General features: G+C 40.7%; 1 protein-coding gene across 1 annotated transcript; it reads right to left on the minus strand.

Annotated features, from left to right (window-relative positions):
• Positions 1 to 1453: 1453 nt before the first annotated feature.
• Positions 1454 to 21131, minus strand: ldhba (lactate dehydrogenase Ba). The gene is made up of 8 exons (XM_080051188.1): positions 20977 to 21131; positions 13687 to 13823; positions 12978 to 13095; positions 7336 to 7509; positions 6632 to 6805; positions 6395 to 6512; positions 2216 to 2339; positions 1454 to 1704 (listed from the first exon to the last, which is right to left on the minus strand). The coding sequence occupies exons 2-8, from the start codon at positions 13813 to 13815 to the stop codon at positions 1537 to 1539; spliced, it is 1005 nt and encodes a 334-aa protein (XP_079907314.1). The 5' UTR covers positions 13816 to 13823; positions 20977 to 21131; the 3' UTR covers positions 1454 to 1536.
• Positions 21132 to 21618: the final 487 nt, after the last annotated feature.

The following is a 21618-nucleotide window of genomic DNA, read 5'->3' on the forward strand; positions in this document are numbered from 1 at the left end:
AGATCAGCAGGTTGATCAGCTCTTCAATTATGATTGGGTTCACTCTCTGTGGAGTTTTTTTGGGAAACGTTTAACTGGTTGGAGACCTAACTTAACTTAACTTAAATGTTGAAGATTGAAAGGTGTTTTCTGCAGTTTGGTAATAATAATAATATATATTAAATATGTTTTGTGACAAATGATTGATGAATCTAAGAATTTCATTGCCAGCGACTACTCTGTAATTGTTGTGTATATGACAATAAAACCATCTTGAATCTTGAAGCTTATCGGTGCAATTCCAATCCTCCTTGTTCCCTCCCTAAAGTGACTTCTTCTTTCTGATGATGCTGGAGTCTATTTGAACATCCCATCTGATCTGACCCACAATCCAGTGCACACCGGAAGTGATGTCACAGAAGGTGCCTCTGTATGAAAACAACCAGGGATATGACGGATATACAGTATAGGCAAGAGGCAAGGGGGCGCCCTTAGCTCAGTTGGTAGGGCGTCCCCCCCATGGGCCTCGGCCAGCAGCGGACCCGGGTTCGATTCCAGCCCGCGGTCGTTCTCTGCATGTCACTCCCCTCTCTGCCCCATTTCAACTCTGTCTCTACACTTTCAATAAAGCATAAAAATGCCCAAAAAATATATTTGAAAAAAAAAGGCAAGATCAAGGAGCCATATTAGGATGACATAAATAAGTAAAAGTATGTCCCAATTGTATGCCTACTGCATGCTAACTAGATTATTTTATTGAGCATTTGTAGTATGTAGAATAGTAAAAAGAAGTCATTTCAGAACATATAACTCACACACACTTCCCTTCACAAGGTTAAAGTTTATTATGTTTCAGGTTGCTTTGTCCAACACAGTTCACAATACAAGGTCAGACCATCACAACTGCAGCTAGAAATTCTAACACAGCTCCTCTGTCTCATTTTGCTAAGAGGAGGAAAGAGGAAGAACAAACCACCGTCAAAATCACAATGTTTGCCTGTGTGTTGACCTAGAGTCAGCCAGCCTATTCTATGATCACTCATTCTATGAATGAGTGAGTGGAAGGCAGTGGGGGGAGGGCACTGACACTAAGGCTTTTTGAGATTTGGGTTTGATTGTGTTCATAACAGCTGAAACACAAGAATCCATAAGGAGTAGGCTACAGTAACACATGTCATAAACAACACGGACACAGTCACAGCAACTTCAGCTACTAGATGTTGGGGAATAAATGTGCTCATTTTTAACAAAAGGAGAATCCCAGTGTTCTTAGACTTCAAGGTGTCATGTGATTGACAGGAAGTAGAACCATTTCATCAGGCCAGATGACGAACAAGTAACAGTGACGTTTACCACTGGCACACTTTAGGAAAAAAAACACTGGTACACTGTCCTTCAAAATAAAAATAATTTAGAGTTTAGGAAATAGGAACTTTATAAAAGGAGTGTGTGTATCACTGCAGTCTACTGTGTGTGTGTGTGTGTGTGTGTGTGTGTGTGTGTGTGTGTGTGTGTGTGTGTGTGTGTGTGTGTGTGTGTGTGTGTGTGTGTGTGTGTTCAGATGTCCTTAAGGTCCCTCTGGATGCCCCACAGTGTGTCAGCACTCTTCTTAAGCTGGGACACTTCTCCTTCATTGAGGGTCATGTTGATCACACTGCTCACTCCACTGCTGTTCAACACACAGGGCAGAGACAGGAACACCTCCTCACCAATACCATACATGTCCTGTAGGGGGAGGATACATACACTGAGTTAGACACCAAAGCTCTCATCACACACAAACTAAAAACACACACACACACACACACACACACACACACACACACACATTTTAAGACAGTTATTACGGTTTTGCCAAAGACTGAGTTGATTGTCATGTGAAATATGTATTACTTCATATTTACTAATCATTCACTACATATTTACATATGCTTTATTTCTGTGAATTAGATAGAGAAGGTGGATATGAATCTCATTTCTAGAGAAGAACCTCTCTACCACCAAAACCTGTGTGTGTTTATGTGTGTGTGTGTGTGTGTGTGTATGTGTATGTGTGTGTGTGCGTGTGTTGTTGTATGTGTGTGTTTGTGAGTGTGTGTGTGTGTGTGTGTGTGTGTGTGTGTGTGTGTGTGTGTGTTGTTGTATGTGTGTGTGTGTGTGTGTGTGTGTGTGTGTGTGTGTGTGTGTGTGTGTGTGTGTGTGTGTGTGTGTGTGTGTGTGTGTGTGTGTGTCTGACCTTGACCATGGTGGATACAGGATGGACCCTGCTCATGTTCTTGACGATGCTCTCAGTCAGGTCAGCCACACTCAGACCGATGGCCCAGTTGGTGTATCCCTTCAGCCTGATCACCTCGTACGCACTGACACACAGAACAACAATCATTCAACACTTTGATAAAAAGTATGTAAACACATAGCATTAATCCATTGTTTATATCAAAATTATAGTTGGTGAAGCTTTAACTTTGCTTTAAGTACCTATAAAAAGGGGGCGCCTTTAGCTCAGTTGTTAAGGCGTCCCCCTCCCGGGCCGGGCCCAGCAGCAGACCCGGGTTCGATTCCCGCCCGCGATCGTTCTCTGCATGTCACTCCCCTCTCTGCCCAATTTCACCTCTGTCTCTCTGCACTATCAATAAAACATAAAAATGCCCAAAAAATATCTTAAAAAAAAAAAAAAAAAAAAAAAGTACCTATAAAAAGTGCTGTAGTAGATGCTTATTTAACTTCAGATACGGATAGTTACAGTTTTTACCAAATGCTTACACACATGTTGCAGACTTTGGCCCACAGTGTCAAAACTTAACACACAGGCCGAATAGGACAGAGCACATGGAGATAAACTTCTAACTTATACGGAAAAATGAAACTATTGAAACAAAACCTAACAATCCCATTTCAAAACAGTTTTTAGCATCAAAACAATACACCTTTGAATGACTCTTTCCTAGCAGCAACAACACACAGATGTGCTTTATGCAAAACAGAGCTGTATTCAGTACTTTGGATGGTTTTTGACTTTAAAAGTCTCATACTGATTTTTTTGTGAAAGATTGATCCACTACAGTTCATCTAGGCACATGAAAACAAAATGTAAACGCTTCAGATTTTTATTTTGCCATTTCAGGTTTTTGCAAAAGTAAAAACACAAAGACACACAAGAAATGGTACAACTAGAATTATCTACAAAACATAGTGTTGTAGGGGAATGATTGGAAGACATTTTGGCTATGGATCCTGTCTCCTGTTGGCATCTGGCCACATCACCTCATCCACGTCAGAGGCAATATCCTCCCTTGCCAAGCAACGGGGGAAATATTGCCTTGCAGAATTTTTTGGAAAGATTGATCCACAATATTTTCAATTAGACACATGAAAAAAATATAGAAAAGCTTCTGAAAAAAAGTTTATATTGCAATTTCATGGTTTTGGCCAACAAAAGAAAAAAAACAACGAATAGGTAGGATCGCAGTTCAACAAGCAATTCAGTGTGTCACTATGAACTCTGAAACAATTACAGTAAAATAAAAAAAATTGTTGTAAGGAATGGGGCGAGTGGATTATGAACCCTTTGGATACCGCCTCCCGTTTGCGTCTGGCCACATCGCCTCATCGACATCACATGCAATGTCATCCTTTGAGAAGCAACTGCGAAAATATTCCTGATATCCAGTCTAAATGTCCTTGTTATGGAGCTATTGTGTTGTTGGGCTGTATCTCAGACCAGCCTCCTATATTGTTAGGCCATGATCTATAACATGGTCCACTATAGTGACCCTGTCTCCGTCTGTTGTCTTCTTTGTCCTCGTCCTCCTGCCGCTCTCTCTTGTCCTCTTCCCCTGACTCTTACTGTCTCACAAAGAAGCTGAGCTCACCTGAAGTCTATTTGTAATGCTAAGGCTCACACTGATTGGTATTATATTAGCTTTATTTTTTTATTTTTCATGTGTGTGAGTTTGTGTGCTTTTCCAATTTTAGTTGTGTTTTGTATTTTAAATAGATGTGTCTTCCAAAGGATTGCAGGAGATTTCCTTTTCGAACAATGTGAAAAACAGTGTGTAGTGTTTTGCAAGAAGTGTTTTGGAGAATTTCAAACACAGTGCAAAGCACTTATCAGGGCTGCCAAGTTTCAACAAAAGTTTGGAGTGAGATTTTTTGGCCGAGGGACCCAAAACCGTGTCCTCTTTCCCACCCAATCATTTTTGCTAGTGTCCTGCAAGTTTACATATTGTTCATAATAAATCAGAAATAAAAGACAATTGGAAAATGTGATAAAACATCAAAAATCTTATTAAAATAAACAAATTCATGAAGTGCAAAGTCGTAGGACAGGTTTTAATTAAGCGTTGGGTGCGGACATATTGTAAGTGGGGGTCTGGGGTTCCCCCCCAAACATTTTTTGAGCATTAAACACTTAATTTCCTGCATTCTGGTGAATTTTTATGAAGCAATGTGTGCCTTTTCTGCATTCATTTTAATGTAAAGTAAAAGAGAACATTCACGGTTTCGCTGACACAAATTTAATTGAATAGCCTACAATGCATGTGTAGTGCTTTCAAATATCTCCTGTAGCCTATTGTTTAAACATTTGGTTAAACTGTAATAAAGGTAATTATTCTATATCATGTCTACTATTGAGGGATGAGTGGCTGGTGGTATTTTACTAGCAGCATTAGGCTTTATTCAAAGAAGAAAAAAATTAGGGAACAGTTCAACACCAATGCAAACTACTAGGCTAAAATAAAACATCTGGGTTACTTGGTCCCTCCTCTTAGGCTACCTTGATTTGTGTTATGAAAAGTGCTATAAATGTGCAATACATAGGCTACAGTTCATTACACAGAAGAATAAAAGCATTTTTATTGGCGGATGAGCCATTTGTTACTTTGCAAACCTAATTTTCAAACTAAATTACCAAAAACAATATACAAAACGATCCAAAGATCTTCTGAATTTACTTGAGTGAGATTGAAGGTTTAATATGTTTGATGCACGCGCGCTCACCGGCCGGCGGGGACACAATTCTTATCAGCGGTAACTTGGCACGCTATCAACACACACCTCGCCTCCTTTATATGTCCATGCTCGCCTCCCGCTTCGAATGCACAGTGCACATCAAAGCATAACGTTAACGCGCGTTCAGAAAGAGGAAGTCACGGCACTCATGTCTGTTAGCTTTTCAAAATAAGAAATTTAAAATAAAAGTCCCGCAAAACAAATGTTATTTAGAGGATTAATTTCCCCGCGTGAGAAATTTGAGGTGTGGCGTGTGAGAGTGTGAACTGGTTGATTTGCGTGTGTCTCACGGCCAAAGAGTGAGACTTGGCAGCTCTGCACTTATTGTGTTTGTAGGGTTGGTGCTTGTGTTTAGGGCATGGTCACCAAAGTTAGAGGTTGTGATGCTTTGGGCATAGCAACCACTATTAGTGTTTAAGCATTAGGTAAAAACTGTAACACAGGAGTAACAATTGAACTTTAAAGGAGACAGTGACAGCCCTCAATGATATCTATGTGATGAGATTGGTCCATTTTACTGGATGTTTACCTCAACAGATATTAGGGGCTGTTTATACGAAAACACGAAACGGTGCATACGCGAAAATATTTTCGCGGATGCACTATATCATTTACATGAAAACAGCAAACGCAGGCATGAAACCGCAACTTTTTGAGATCTACTCCCAGGGAGGATTTTTTCGAAAACACAACGGTTTTGGTTTCTTGTAAACACCAAAACCATTTTCCCTTGTAACGTTGACGTCACGGCTCCACTTCACACATGCGTAGTCTATTACATTTGCTGTCAAAATACCCATGCGGCACCCACGCGGCATCATCACTGTGATCAGCGAAGAGTGTCGTGCAGGGCTCAAATATAACACTTGCCAATTTAGTCTAAGCGATTAGTAAGTTATTGAGACCACCCGCCACTTTGCCTGGGGAAAGATGTGTGCTCTGCCGGTTTTTCTAGCCAAATAAACGTGTGTCACTTCTATATGCCAGAGACACGGCTCTCTCTACATTAAAAAACAATATCTATAGATCAGCGCGCAGCGGTAAAGTTACTGTTCAACAAAAGGAGCATTAAGGCTACGGCTTCACAGTAAAAGCATTTCACTGGCTAAACATTAATAGCATTTCACTGGACAAACGTGAGTTGACTTTCATTTTGAAGTACGCCTAACAGGAAAGTAGCCGCTCACAAAGTCCCTTCACTATCAGCATGACTTCTGTTTTCACGAGTTCAGTGCATATTTCAAATAAATTGCGTCTGAACAGGGTTTTTTTTTTAAATCAAAAACGGGAAAACTGTCACGTTTTCACCGTGTAAAGGGCCCCTTACAGATTGAGATGAGATGATTTGTGAAGCTGAATCCTTGCTCTCTGTTCATACGTCACCCACACACACAACACGTACCTGTCCACTACAGCCTTGTGTGTGGCCTTCCACTGCTCTTTATCAGCGTCAGTGCCTATCTCTGGGTTCAGCTTCTGCAGGTTGACTCCTGCCACGTTAGCCCCGCTCCACACCGGCACTGGAATACAACCACAAGTACAGTTCATTCTTCATTCAATTCACGTTTCATATGCCCTGATGCCCTGCACATATTGACCCAACCAATCTGCCTATGACTGTTAAAGAGTGTAGCTGTACCGCTGGTGTCTCCATGCTCTCCCAGCACCCAGCCGTTGAAGGAGCTGGCGTGGATGCCCAGGCGCTCGGCCATCAGGTAGCGGAAGCGGGCTGAGTCCAGGTTGGTGCCGCTGCCGATCACACGGTTCTTAGGCAGACCGCTCAGCTTCCAGGTCACATAGGTCAGGACGTCCACTGTGGAAGGACAAGCCGGGTTATTGACATGGTATATGTTCATACACCCGGTCTGAGCTGGGAAAGACCTTTAATGATTGTAGCTTCAGTGCCCCTGACTCCTGGAACAAATTACAGCAACAATTTAAAATAAATACCTTCGTATCCTTTAACAAATTTAGACATATTATCTTAAATCTGCCAAACTCGGGGGCGCCCTTAGCTCAGTTGGTAGGGCGTCCCCCCCATGGGCCTCGGTCAGCAGCAGACCCGGGTTCGATTCCAGCACGCGGTCGTTCTCTGCAAGTCACTCCCCTCTCATTTCAACTCTGTCTCTACACTATCAATAAAGCATAAAAAAAATGCCAAAAAAAATATCTTTAAACATTTTTCCTTAAAGGAAATGTATGGCAAAAAAATAAATAAAAAATAAAAAAAATCTGCCAAACTCTACCTGTAACTGTTTTAGTTAGGCTATAAAGTACTTTCACTCATTTGATTGTGTGTGTGTGTGTGTGTGTGTGTGTGTGTGTGTGTGTGTGTGTACTGACCAGGGTTGGAGACCACGATGAGTGTGCAGTTGGGGCTGTATTTGATGATCTGGGGGATGATGGCCTTGAACACGTTGACATTCCTCTGCACCAGGTTGAGGCGGCTCTCTCCCTCCTGCTGACGCACACCAGCTGTCACCACCACCAGCCGAGAGTTAGCAGTCACTGCATAGTCTGAGAGAGAGACAGAGAGGGAGACAGAGAGGGAGAGACAGTTAGGGAGAGAGAAAGAGAGAGAGAGACAGAGACAGAGGGAGAGAGAGACAGTTAAGGAGAGAGAGAGACAGAGGGAGAGAGAGACAATTAAGGAGAGAGAGAGACAGATAGGGAGAGAGAGAGACAGTGAGGGAGAGAGAGACAGAGAGACAGACAGAGAGGGAGAGAGAGACAGATAGGGAGAGAGAGAGAGACAGTGAGGGAGAGAGAGACAGAGAGAGAGAGGGAGACAGAGACAGAGACAGAGACAGAGAGGGAGAGAGAGAGAGACAACGTAAAAGATTCAATGAAACAAAGAACATTTATTTTTAACAAGTTCAACTCCGTAATCTCAGATTTAAAATAGCTGAATGACACAACCTGAGGGACAGTGAATGACACATTAGGCCTCATTTATCAAACTTGCGTTGAAACTGGTGCAGATCCTGGCGCAAAAATCGCCCTACACCAGGTTTCACGTGGGATTCATCCAACGGTCGCACCTCACCAATCTCAGTAGAAATCGTCACCATCAGGGAGCATTAAAAACGGAGAAAAGGGAAGGAAATCACTGCTGCGCTCGACAGCGTTGGAGTTGACAAAAGCTCTCCAGAGGTTTGTATATTTTATTTATTTATCAATGTTATCGCTCAAATAATATAAATTAGCATAATATAAAAGTTTATGTCGCTATTTCTTTACATATAGGTGAATAAAAGTGGTCTGACTTAAAAATGGCCACAATTTGCGTGTTGCTGCTCTGAAATGCAGCAGCATGCAGACTGGAGGAAGCCAGCCAGAGCCCAGCCTGAAACTGACCCCACTGAAGAGTGTGTGGCCAGAGGAGACACACCAACACACACGTAATGGGAAATATTTAATAAGTACTTTTAAACCTTTTACGCATGCCTTATTTTTTTCCATAAAAGAAATACACGTCTGCACTGATGTGAATGTTTAGAATGTATAAGCCCTTCAGATGGGATTACTCAAAGGGTGTTTTTCTTAATGACAGCTGGGCACGAGTGGTCGAGCGAATATGAATCGGAGCCAACTGCCCGTACGCAGTCCCATGCAGCGCTGCACAGTACACTATTGAATCAGTGCTCCTACTCAATGGCACACCAAAGGCTGCACATTTTTAAGTGATTAATATGTTTATCTCGGTCTGAACAAACACTGCTTTAGTATGATCTACTAACAATTGTCCAACAAAGTAATCGACTACAGGAACAGCCTGCACTGCAAATCCATGCTGTTTACAAACTTGCATACATGAGCTGAGAGCTGGTGTCAGGTTTGAGCGTACCCTACGCTCACGTCCAAATTGATAAATGCTGAGGTTTGCGTGGAAATGTGTACACCCACTAGGCTATTCTTTAGTACGCACGATTGATAAATGAGGCCCATACTGTACATACACAAATACACAAAAACACACACACACACACACACATACATACACAAATTCCCAAACCCACACACACACACACACACATACATACATACACACACACTATATAAGTTAAAATATTTACATATATATACTGTATATATATATATATATATATATATATATATATATATATATATACCGTACTTTCCGTACTATATGCCGCACTGGACAATAAGCCGCAGGTGTTATAATGTTTAATTACCATATGTAAGAGTTCGTGCACAGAGGGGATTGTCGGGAAAGAGATGGCTGCTTGAGGAAGCTCCCACATTTCAACAAACAAGTTGCATATTTGCATAACGTACGTAAGTGTTACCATTTTGTGCAATAGTAGCTATTAGGGATGGGCACGAGTGTTTTCGCTACTCGTGTGATCGCTTGCATTCCTCGAGGATCAATCGATTCCTCGTTAAACTTTTTTCTATTTTTAGGACGCAACGCATCTGTCTACAGAACAACGGTTGACCGCAATAAAGCGCTCAATGCTTATGTCAAACAGTCACAGTTGCCATATGATATTAAGGATTTATTTTCCACAAGTTTAAAACACATTTTCCTAACTGAAAGTAATTAAATAAGCGGGCCACAATTTAAACCAATCGAGTAGGTCTGCGGTGGAGAGAGAAAAAAGAGAGAGAAAAAAAGCATGGGCTGTAGTTGGCTAACATTCAAAATAGACATTTAAAATAAGAAGGGCAGCAAATACAATAAAATTATTGTCCTACAATTTAAACACATAGATAGGCTAAATCACTCACCAAAGCAGTAGAAGTAGTAGGCTAGTATAACCAACCGCGTAATGATCACTCCTGTCCGTGACTAATTACCGCGACTAATTCCTCGTTAACGGAACGTTACACCGTCGGCTTTTGAATCTCAATCCTATATTCCATAATAAAGGCTTCTTAAATGTTGTTTGCTCGAATGTGCCCGAAGTCAGCCTGGCTTCTTGACTTTCCAAGTTTTCCAGCACCGCATTCAGCTCCGCGGTGCTGTAGAGACCACACACTGGCTGCGCTGCACGGAGGTGGCAGTTATTTGCGGTTTCTGTTTGACACAACGCTTAGTTTATTTAACTTGGATCAAAATATTTAATTTTGTTAAACTTTATATCCGTTTTGTGCCGTTTTGTACACGTATATAACATTTTAAAATAGGGGCGGCCCGCCGGCCGGCCTAAAGGCTACAAACACTAAAAAAAACAAAAAACGATTTTCCTCATCCACCAATCGAGATCATTTGAAACGAGGAGTACTCGAGTACTCGATTACTAACGCCCATCCCCAGTAGCTACAGAACATATACTGTGCTGTGTAATAACAGGGTCGAAAAACGGGGAAAAAGTCGAGGCTTGTAGGCCGAAAAGTACGGTATATATATATATATATATATATATATATTAGTGGTGGGCCGATAACGGCGTTAACGTGCTGCGTTAACGCCAGACTCTTATCGGCGATAAAAAAAATATCGCCGTTAATCTCTTGTTCCTCTTATTTTAGCGCGGATATATACCTGGCCGAATTGCACTGTAGTGCACGAGTCAGAACGAGTCCGACTTCGCACCTGTGTAGCCTACCACATCAAACGTAACGTGCTGACATGGATGCAGCTAGGAAGCCGCCGGGTTTGCTTCAGGGAAAATGTATTTTTAAGAAGCTTCCCAATGGAAACCTCGACAAGACCAAGGTTGTTTGCACCTTGTGCAATGCGGAATTGGTTTACTGTAGGAGTTCTAACAGTCTGTGCTCTCGGAAGCGGCCGGGGCATGCGTGTGTGCAATGGGAGAGCTTTGTGTGGAGAGAAAAAAAAGAGGCAAGGGAAATCGCCAAAGCCAATGCATAGCCTCGACTCATTAAAGGTTGAAAATCACTGAATTACACAACATGTAGGCTAGCCTATGGCTTAAGGCTATGGAAATCATTATGGAAACAATATTTTTTTTTTATCAGTGATAGCTCAGCTGATCTCGTTGCTATAGAGACCACGTCCGTCCGCTTTGTTTGACAACTGACAGAGCTGCCAAGTCTCACCCTTTTGGCCGTGAGACACACTCATATCAACCAGCTCACACTCTCACACGCTGGCCTACAACTCAAATTTCTCACGCGGAGAAGTTAATCCCCAAAATAACGATTGTTTTGCGGGACTTTTATTTTGACAGTCTTATATTGAAAAGCTAACGGACATGAGTTCCGTGACATCCTCTTTCTGCACGCAAGTTAACTTGATGCATTAGGTGTGCACCTGCACAGGAGATGAGCCCCTGGTCTGATGCGCCACCTGGCTTGAGAAACACGTTCTCAAAGACTTACTTTGAGTCATTATTTAGGAGCACACACATATTATGAATGAATTCAAATGAGACATTTTAATCTAGATTAATCTAGATTAATTCCAAAATTAATCTAGATTAATCTAGATTAAAAAAATTAATCTATGCCCACCTCTAATATATTTATATATATATATATATATATATATATATATATATATATATATATATATATAGGGGAAGGTGGGGTGATTTGTGCAACTTTTTACTCAAAGTGATTTTAAAGTGAGGCCTTGACAGTTATGTCTCCAACTCAAATATGTACATATATTTCAGGATGTTGTGCATCCCTGGCAATAAAAACTTTGGATCTGGAATAAACTGTTTAAGAAATATAGCTTTCGGAAAAAAAGTTGTCTTGTCGCACAAATCACCCCACGTAAAGTCACCATCATCATCTTTCTGGCCATCTGAACTCTCATCAGTGGTGTCGTTAAGTGGAATTGAGATGTCACTCTCTTCTGAGCTACTGTAGACAATCACTTTCTTTTGGTGACCAGCGTATACAGCCATGCCACTGGCACAACTCTCAGAAATGTACTTTGCACTAGTTGCTCCGTGCTTGTGGAACCAACTGCCACCTGACAAATGTGATTCCCCCTACATTTCTGCCTTTAAATCAAGGCTCAAAACCCATATGTACACCCTGGTGTTTCCTCCCCATTAACCTCTGCACTACTTACTTACCTCTGCACTACTATCTGTGTTTATGTGGATGTATGGGCTTTACGTCTTTTATTTTGGTTATTGTTATTTTACCTTCATTGTTTACCTACTGAATGCACTATGTACAGCACTTTGGACAGTGCAAACTGTCATAAATGTGCTTTTATAAATACATTTTACTTACTTACTTACTTATAACTCACCCAGGCCCTTGCGCACAAATCACCCCATCCCCAGAATTTTGGATAATAGGCATGATGCAGCAATTTAGGGTTGACATTGTGCTAATTATATAGACTCAAAGTGTAGCATACCAAAGCACTAAAACATGTGTCAAATGTTTTCAAACGTGTCTATAATTGTTCAGACACAATAATCAAAAAACCTTGATCATGGAAATTTTACTTTGAAAGGCAAAACACAGTTTTTTGAGCTTAAATGTGCTTATATCTTATTCCTTGTGTCTCCCTTCTTTACAGGATGAGTCAAATGGATGGCTCTTCTTAAATATGTGGTCACATTTCCAATTTCTTCCACGGTTTTCTAGAAACAATGGGTTTTGCAACTTCCAAAATGCACAAATCACCCCACCTTCCCCTATATATATATATATATATATATATATATATATATATATATATATATATATATAAACAGTGCATTAGATATAAGAGATATAAGATATACTGTTAAGTTAATCAAATGAATATAAATCAATCCTAATGTTGTGTTAATGTTCATATTACTATTTGTTGTGTACTATCTGAATATTTGGACAAATTGTATTTTGATGCATTGGCAACATTTTTATTGAAACTTTCATGCCAATAAAGACCCTTTGAATTGAATTGAAAGAGAGGGAGAGAGAGAGAGAGAGAGAGAGAGAGAGAGAGAGAGAGAGAGAGAGAGAGGGGGGGGGGGGGAAGAAGATTGGGTAGGAATGGCTGGGATGAGAACCTCTCCTGAGCATGTATAGCAGTGGGTCCTCACCTTTGTCTGCCACTATCTTGGAGGTCTTGAGGAAGAGGCTGCCATGCTGAAGGTCCATCATCTCTCCTTTCAGCCGGTCCTCCATCACATCCACCAGAGCCAGCTCATCACACAGGTCCTGACACCAGCACACACATGTTAATACACCTTTCAATAGGCCTTCAGTCCGCATTCTCATCTTCATTGCAATTTGAACAAACAATTTGGATGTAAAATGGTCCTTCCTGAGCTTCTACAATGTGTGACACACATCTAATACAGTTAATATTTTATTACACACACACATGAGAAGCTCCTGAGAACACTAAACTCAAATATAGGCATTTGAGACAAAAACAAATATTTGTGTATGTGTGAAGATGTTTTAGAAAACGTGTCAAACTCAAGGCCCACGGGCCAAATCCGTCCCGTTTCAATCTTTGATCCGGCCCGAGTATCAATTTAGGTTATTATATATTTTTGGTATCCAACAACCTGAATATATATATTTATATATATATATATATATATATATATATATATATATATAAATATATATATATATATATATAAATATATATATGATATGTGCCATATGTGTGACCTTTGGTTATTGGTGAGAGATATACTCTGACTCTGTACTGTATGTTTGTGATTTACAGATATGATGATATGACTTGATTTGAGCGCTTTACTATTTGTCTGGTGCTGAAGGTTAGTTGAGTCTTACCCTCAGCAGGATGCTAACAGCACAGGCCATGCCCACCTGGCCCACCCCCACCACCGTCACCTTGTTCCTGGGCGGCTCGGCCTGGCTGCTGGCCAGAGGGCTGATCAGCTTCTGCAGCACGGAGGACATGACGGCAGCTACAGGGAGACACACACACACACACACACAGCTCACACACTACTCTGCGCCATACAACAAGCCTACAGCAGTGCAGCAACACACAGGGCCAAATCACAGTCAGGAAGCACTGAGTAAGTGAAGGGTTAACAGCTCAGTCACTTCATAGTCTAAAACAGTAACAGTACACACATATTTTCACTTACACTCACAAACATAAAACGTTTGAAAGGAACAGTCGGGTTACAGAGAATTGTTAGAGTCATCGTCCATAAATCTTTCAATGTCTAAAAGTCCTCAGACGTCCCAGTGTTGTCAAAAGCCCACAGAAATTCAGTTTACTGTGATAATAAACAGAGAAAATCAGCTCAGAAACTACAACCTGAGAATGTTTGTTTGAGAAATGCCTAAAATAATAAATCAATTAAAAAAATGTATGTCCATTAGGGATGAGCCCGAATCCGAATATGTATTCGGATAAGCACGGATAATGAGTTAGATACGGATACGGATAATTTCCGAATAGTCCCGTTATTATTCGGGGATTTTTTTTATATATTATGCGCCTAATTGACGCAGCGCGTTCCGCCTCAATGACACAACAGGTAGAATGACACTAACAGCTGTTCTGCGGTGGACATGAGAAGACCGGGCGCGTCGTGACCCGCGGTCTCTCTCTTTTTATCCACTGATAAACGCAGCGCGTTCGCCCTTTCCCTTGAATAGAGGGTTCTACCTGTCGCATTCGCTGCCGTTTTTATGTGAGTTTCCTCCGCTGCCGTGGCGGAGAAGAGACGAACCGATGGAATATGCTGCACCCCGAGTCACCGTCAGCCCTTCCCCGATGTATTTACATTCACTAGGCCTACTGCTTAAACTCTTTCAAACACCACAACGTTTCCATCAAACTGATGCTTAGGACCTGTACTTTTTCAGCTGTCAATCAATGCGTATACGGCTAGGCCTACTTCAGGACCTATACAATAAAATCGGAAACTGCAAACTTGACACATTAAAATCACATGTGGCTTTGTGGAAAGGCTAAAATATTATTTAGGGTTTATGAGATTGGTACGTTGATACATATATTGTTCCTAAATCTTAGTTTAGTAAAACAAAAGTAAAAAAGAGGGAGGGGGAGAGATAGAGATAGAGATAAAAAATAATCATGAAATACAGCTGTATTTCCCCCAGTGAAAGGGATACCTTAATTAAGTTAAAAGTAACTTTTTACTAACAGTTAGTAGCCTATGCACAGATTCGGGCTGTTATTTATCAATATTTTAGTTCCCTGAATTTCTTCGTATTCTGAGAACAAAGAAGAGAGAGAGAGAGAGATGAAAAGGTAGAAATATATCTGACTTTTTGACTTATATTTCAACATTACATCAATGCGATGCTTTGAAGGGACAACAATTGCATTGACAATGAATATTAGTTTAGAAAATCAATTTAGGTGTGACTTCCTTTAATGTAGGCTAATGTAAAAGAAACTTCCGGTATACGCCACGCCCACTTCTTGTTGTGTATCCGGATACAGATACAGATACAGATAATTTTGTTGGTTGAACAGATACAGATACAGATACAGATAATGACGTCTCCGCACACCCCTAATGTCCATTCATTTCAGTCAATCAACAACTAAACCAATCATTTAATCTAACGTTCTCTATCAAAGCCATATGTCCACTAGCACTAAGATGAAAGACATCAATCAAATCAAATCAAATCAGTTTTATTTGTATAGCCCAAAATCACAAACACATTTGTCTCAGTGGGCTTTACATTTCATACAATATGATATACGATACAATATGATACAATATGACACCCTGCCCTTACACCCTTAGCTCGGCTGAGAAAAAACTCCCAGTAAAAACCCTTTATCGGGAATAAAAAATTGAAGAAATCTGACTATGACTAATGAGCATTCACTGCAAAGAGGACTTTCATTCTTGTATAATCCACTGTTGTTGATTCACAGTGTATGTATCAAATGAAGGAGAGCCAATATGAAAATACAGTAACTAGCCACCATGTGTGTGTTTGGCACTGATAATCAAGGCTCATCAATTCATTTTCTGTACACTAACGTATTGATAATGTATGATTACAGCCCTTCTCCCCTGTATAAGACATAACAGGGAGAGGCAGCCTTTAGTTTTAATGCACCCAAGCTCTGAAATAAACTTCCAGGGGACTTGAGGTCCGCTTCAACACTTGGCTCTTTTAAATCAGGTCTGAAGACCGTTCTGTTTCCGTTTCAACCTGAAATTTTAATTTCTCATTTTGAATTATTTTTTTATTTTTATTTTTTTTGGAATGTGTGCTCTAAACTTGATGTATTTTGTTCTTGCTTAAATTCTTTTTTGAATGTGTGCTCTATGCTTGATGTATTTTGTTCTTACTTGATGTATTTTGTTATTGCTTATGTAAAGCACCTTGAATGGCCTTGTGTCCGAAATGTGCTCTAAAAATAAACTTGCCTTGCCTTGCCTATAAGGGAGTGAATCCAACCACTAGCAATACAAGCCCTGGCTGCTAGGCTAAGAGTCAAAGACGTACAGGAGGCAGAGCAGACGGGCATCACAAAGCGAGACATCATGATGAAGTGAAAGGCATGAACCAAAAACAAGTGACTGCTGACTGACAGTCACTGGACATTTTAAAGCCCAAGTCTTATCAGGACTGGCACTATCATTGCCGTCATTTTCTTCACTTTTGGTAACAGCACAATCAATGCCCATGCTAATCTGAACATACAAGCTGTGTCTATGTTTCATCATTATCATATCCTTACCCTGCGTTGTATGTGTGACTCAGTTCACCCTCTGACACAACATGGTGGATTGCCATTAACACAGGTATACAGTGCTGTGTGTGAGTGGCCCATTCAAGACACTGGGACAACTAGATGTGTTCTAAATCTACTTGAAAAACTGTCCAAATATAAAATGAGTAACTCATACTAGTATAAGGGAGGGATAGACTAACAATAACAATAACAATAATAATAATAATAATAATAATAATAATAATAATAATAATAATAATAATAATAATAATAATAATAATAATAATAATAATAATAATAATAATAATAATAATAATAATAATAATAATAATAATGTCTACTCTCATAAAATAGGGTCTAAATATATAGAATTCTCGTATGTATTAAAGCTATTTGTGCTTCAGGTTATTGTTTTAATGTGCTTTTGTCACTTCAGGCCACCATTATAAATAAGAACTTGTCAAGCATGTCAAAGAAAAAAATAAAAGTGTGTCAGGTCAATGTCATGTTTGTCTCTTTATTACAAGCTGCATTCTCAAAGATCTGAGTTTTGCAAGCTGAAGCAGGCAACATCAAAGTGCCTAAGAGGATTCCAGTCATGTCCCTGGCTCCTGTTGTATTAGCACTGGTCTCAGGTCAGTGTGGATTGAAGTGGACTCTCTATCAGCACTGACCACATCATGCATTAGAAACCATCCCAGAAGGAGAATGTTTGTTTCTGAGCCAGACAGTGACTGTGAGGGAGAGGAACTGGGCATATTGTGAATATTACATGAAGATTTATGGCTTTCAACACATTGTTCAAAGTTGTCAAAAGGCAGAAAGCCAACGGGATCAAGAGGAAGAGAGGAAAGTGGGTGAGTAGTAACAATTTGAACCAATGTCCAACGTTCCTTAAAAAGAGATAAATGTATTATTTCTCTATTATGTCTTGCAGGCTCAGACACTGGTTGGCTATGGATACAAACAGACAGAAGTGAAGGTCCACATCCATAGTCTGCTTCTTTGATGCGAAACCAGTTGAGAGCGGATTCAATGTTTTTTTTTTCGATGTTTTGGTTTCACGTTCACAATGTAGGTGTAAAAATGCAAACAGCTTGCCATTTCTACCATTGCCTACATCACAGATCATCAGTCGGTTGTTTTCATGCCAGCCCATAGCAGACTGTAGTGGGCGGAGCATGTGTGCGTATGCTCTGACACTGTGCACTAAATAACTTAATAACAGGTTTAAAGATCTCCTATTATACTACTTTTCTGGTCTTAATTTCTCATTAATGACTCCTATAGAGCAACCTGACACGAATCACAGCACAAAATACCATGTAGATTTTCGGGAAGCTCTTCCTCTCATCTCAGCGATTTCAGCATTCTCTGTCCACACTCGGCTTTGTGCTTCTCTGCCCCCTCGCCCCCTCCAGCAAACCCCACTCCGTTGTGATTGGTTACCTTCCGGAACACTTTCAGCGGCGCGCAGGCAGATTTGAGCAGGCAGGTGGGGGCATGGCAGGAGCGTGCCTGAGCACGTTGCAGCATTACCATACATGGAAAAATCCAGATTCTCTACGTAACGAATCCCGGAAATTTGAACAAGTGAATCGCGACCGGCTGCCCTAGTGTTTAGCGCCCTGCACAGCCACCCCAGACGGTCAGCACGGAATACGTCTAAATGCATGTAAGTCTTTATTTGATTCCTTAATATGGTTAAAGATGACTATAAATCATTATAACAGCATTTATATTTTATGTATCTAAATACGAATCTGATGAAAATGGGGGCGGGACCTGATAAGCCTTTGGCTTCTCCCGTCACCCTTCGGACAACACAAAGTAAGATGTATGAATATATGAAAGAGAAAATTGTGTATTGTGTGGAATTGTCTGAAAGAATAATAAATAAATAAGTAAGTTTATAGGTCATAAAAGTTGAAAAAAATAAAAGAAGCCCGACGACATCTACGACGGCCGATGTCACCGAACACACCAAACAGATTTGTGTCCCCGCCCCCTCCAGACTCTCCGACGGCGATTATCGGGCCGGTGTGTACGGGCCTTTAGACTGTAGCTTATATGGAAACATACTCAACATCTAGTCACTAATATTATTATTATTCACTCAGTACATTGGAGCGAACCTCTAATTCCCTTCAATCTTCAACAAGTGAACAACGAACGTCATGTTGAAGAAAAGATTGATAAAGATATTGTTGTTCAGCCCTGGTGTAATGTTATGTGAACCCTCCCTCAACCGTCACATACAAACAAGTTGTTTGCTAACAGTCTCTTATTAAGCTTTATTTCACTCCTGTCCAAATCCATCCAGTATAAATCACCACCATATTTAGAGTTACTGTATAATCTCAAATGGCTAATAAACTGTATGGAAACAGTTAACACTTGGCAGAGCTACAAGGCATAATATCAATTTGGAAGTTGCCTTTTATTAACTGCACATGACCAGCTGCAGACAATAACTTTGACATTTTTCCATTTGACTTGATTCGATTACTTTGTGATAATGTTTTAGAAATCATTGCCAATACTAACACTGACTGCAGCTGTAAAGTACTTTTTTCGTAAGATCAAAACAGAAACGATTTGAACTTTTTTTTTTATTATCAGCAAGTTTGTAAAGGGGTTTTTAGATACTGAAACTATAAAATAATAATAATCGTTTTTTAATGTATTCATTGCAAAATACCAGTAGAATAGTTTAGAAGTTGCTCTTTGTTTTTGTAAAGCTGATACAATTTGAGCAGTGAGCCTAAAGAAAGACAACTGATGTTGCTTCTTCACTCAACACTATGTAGACACGTGTCTCTGTAATGAAAGATTCTGTTCAAAACACTAGAGTCAAACATGACGTGCCTTCTTCCTCTCTCTGTCCACCTCTCTCCTCTGTTAAAGACATCATAATGGGACATAGGCTACATAGAGTCCCTTCATTGTCAAACTTCCTCCTACAACACACTGTTTCTGTTGAGAAGTTTCAATGTCAAGAGCCATTCATTAGCCTGTTATTACAGAGGTTGAATGGATGAAACATGATGAAAGGAAGCTGATACACAAAGTAATATTCAAGTCAAATACTAAAATAACTGAACTGAACTGAGCGATAGCATCCACCAGTCAAACCCCAGCATAATTCAGCTGTCAGTGAATGATCAGATTGCATTTCAAAGCAAGGTCAAATGAACATGTGTAACATGTGTAATGCCTGGACAAAGAGACATGCTGTTCACAAACAATGGGACTGAAAGCAGCGTTTATATTTCACACTAACTCCACTGTGATTGTGAAGTTATTTAATCCAACTATGTGATCCCTGCCCAGGGCCCAGAGCCACTGTTTGGGAACCACTGACCTTATTAACTATCAGTATGCACAAAAGACAAAGGCCTCTGAGCTCACACCGTAATCTCATATTTAGCCTGTTGGAACATGTTGCCAACATGTTAAGATAGCAGCTCATATCAAGGTCAAATGGACGTCTGAAATAGCAGGCGGTCATAATGGGGAGGCGCTATGTCGCTATAAAGAGACTGCTGGAACTAGAGCAGGGCTGTCTGCCACACAGACAATAGAGCTGAACAATGCAATGCCTCATGGTACAATCACTGACATGATACATGAGCGTCTCACTAGCTTCATGCTATGAACTTGACATGTCCTATCAACACAGCATGTTATAGGATGGATCTACATTTGATTAAGCTTTCATTCTGCTCTCACTGGGTTTAATGTTATGTAAGAGCCTGGATCCCGACCTAAGCCTAGAGTCTGGTGATGCTGGGAGACTCAAAGTATGACAGCTTTGAATTCCGAATGTAAATATGAACTCCGAGAGAGTTCAAGTTCACTGTGAGTTATTTGCGATGCTGCTTAATTAGGCTACTAAATGTTGCTACAGATAGACTAATGTTCCAAGTCAAGTAGGCTACACAGCGGCAAATACATTAACTGATCCGCCGGCGTTATCATATGAAATGAAAAATATTTTGACATGATGTAACCTAAGCCACGGTAGCTGCTATCATAATAACTGTCACAGAAGCTGACATGACATCATCCACATTCCGCACGTAGCCTTGGCTACGCCACGACTTATCAGAAAAAATACATAATGATCATAAGGCTGTAGGACTGTCTACACACAGAAACACTGAAGATCTCTGTAATCATGTTAACAGTTCAATGGTATTGACTTGAACTTCGCATTAAATGAAAATGGTTTCCTGCAGCGGGCGCATCCATTAGCCTACTACTGCTGCTGCGCGCGCGCGCGCGCGCACACACACACACACACACACACACACACACACACACACACACACACACACACACACACGGGTCGGCCAGAGAAGAGCAATACATACGTTTAGACTGGTGTTTGTAACGGCTCGAGGTGCTGAACTGGTCCGGAGGAGGGCAGAGAGATGGAGAGAGTGGAACCGAGCGGGCAGTGAGTAAGAGGAGGAGGAGGAGGAGGAGGAGGAAGAGAGGATGGCAGCGTGAGCAGGCGTGTATAAGGGGCGGGCCGAGCGGAGCAGCATGCCACGCTGTCTGCGGGCCATTCACTGAACAGAGGAACAATAGATTACATTTAGAGCGCTCATTCAATCCCTCTACACAGCTTTGTCAGAGTGAAGCAGCTCATGGTAGGCTACACTTCTAGAGTCAGTCAACGGGTTACTCTGAAGGGCTGCAGCACTAACCAGAGCCAGGAAGCTGACTGCACTAACATGTCTGCTTCAAAACTCTTAACTGCAAGCTAAAGGATCTAAGTAGTAGTCTGGAAAGTGCTTGTTGTCAAAAATAGTGAATATCTCACCTCACGGTCCGCTACCTATCCGTAGTCTACTGTTTGGTGTCAATACAGCCTGGGCTCTGTAAACTGGCATGTTGCTGCATTTATGCAGAAAAACAAAAGGCTATACAACTCCCACACTCAATTATCGATCTGTTAAAGTTACTTTATATATTTCCTACATTATTTGCTATTGTGGTATTTTTACTTT

Source organism: Ammodytes marinus (genome assembly GCF_949987685.1).
Source record: "Ammodytes marinus genome assembly, chromosome: 22".
NCBI lineage: Eukaryota > Metazoa > Chordata > Actinopteri > Uranoscopiformes > Ammodytidae > Ammodytes > Ammodytes marinus.

Bases quoted from the DNA above. Each gene is read 5' to 3' on its own strand.
- ldhba (XM_080051188.1), bottom strand. From the start codon at position 13,815: ATGTCCTCCGTGCTGCAGAAGCTGATCAGCCCTCTGGCCAGCAGCCAG. The intron at 13,096-13,686 runs GTAAGACTCAAC...TGCTGGTGTCAG, and splicing joins CTGTTAGCATCCTGCTGAGG to GACCTGTGTGATGAGCTGGC. The intron at 1,705-2,215 runs GTCAGACACACA...CTCCCCCTACAG, and splicing joins CTGTATCCACCATGGTCAAG to GACATGTATGGTATTGGTGA.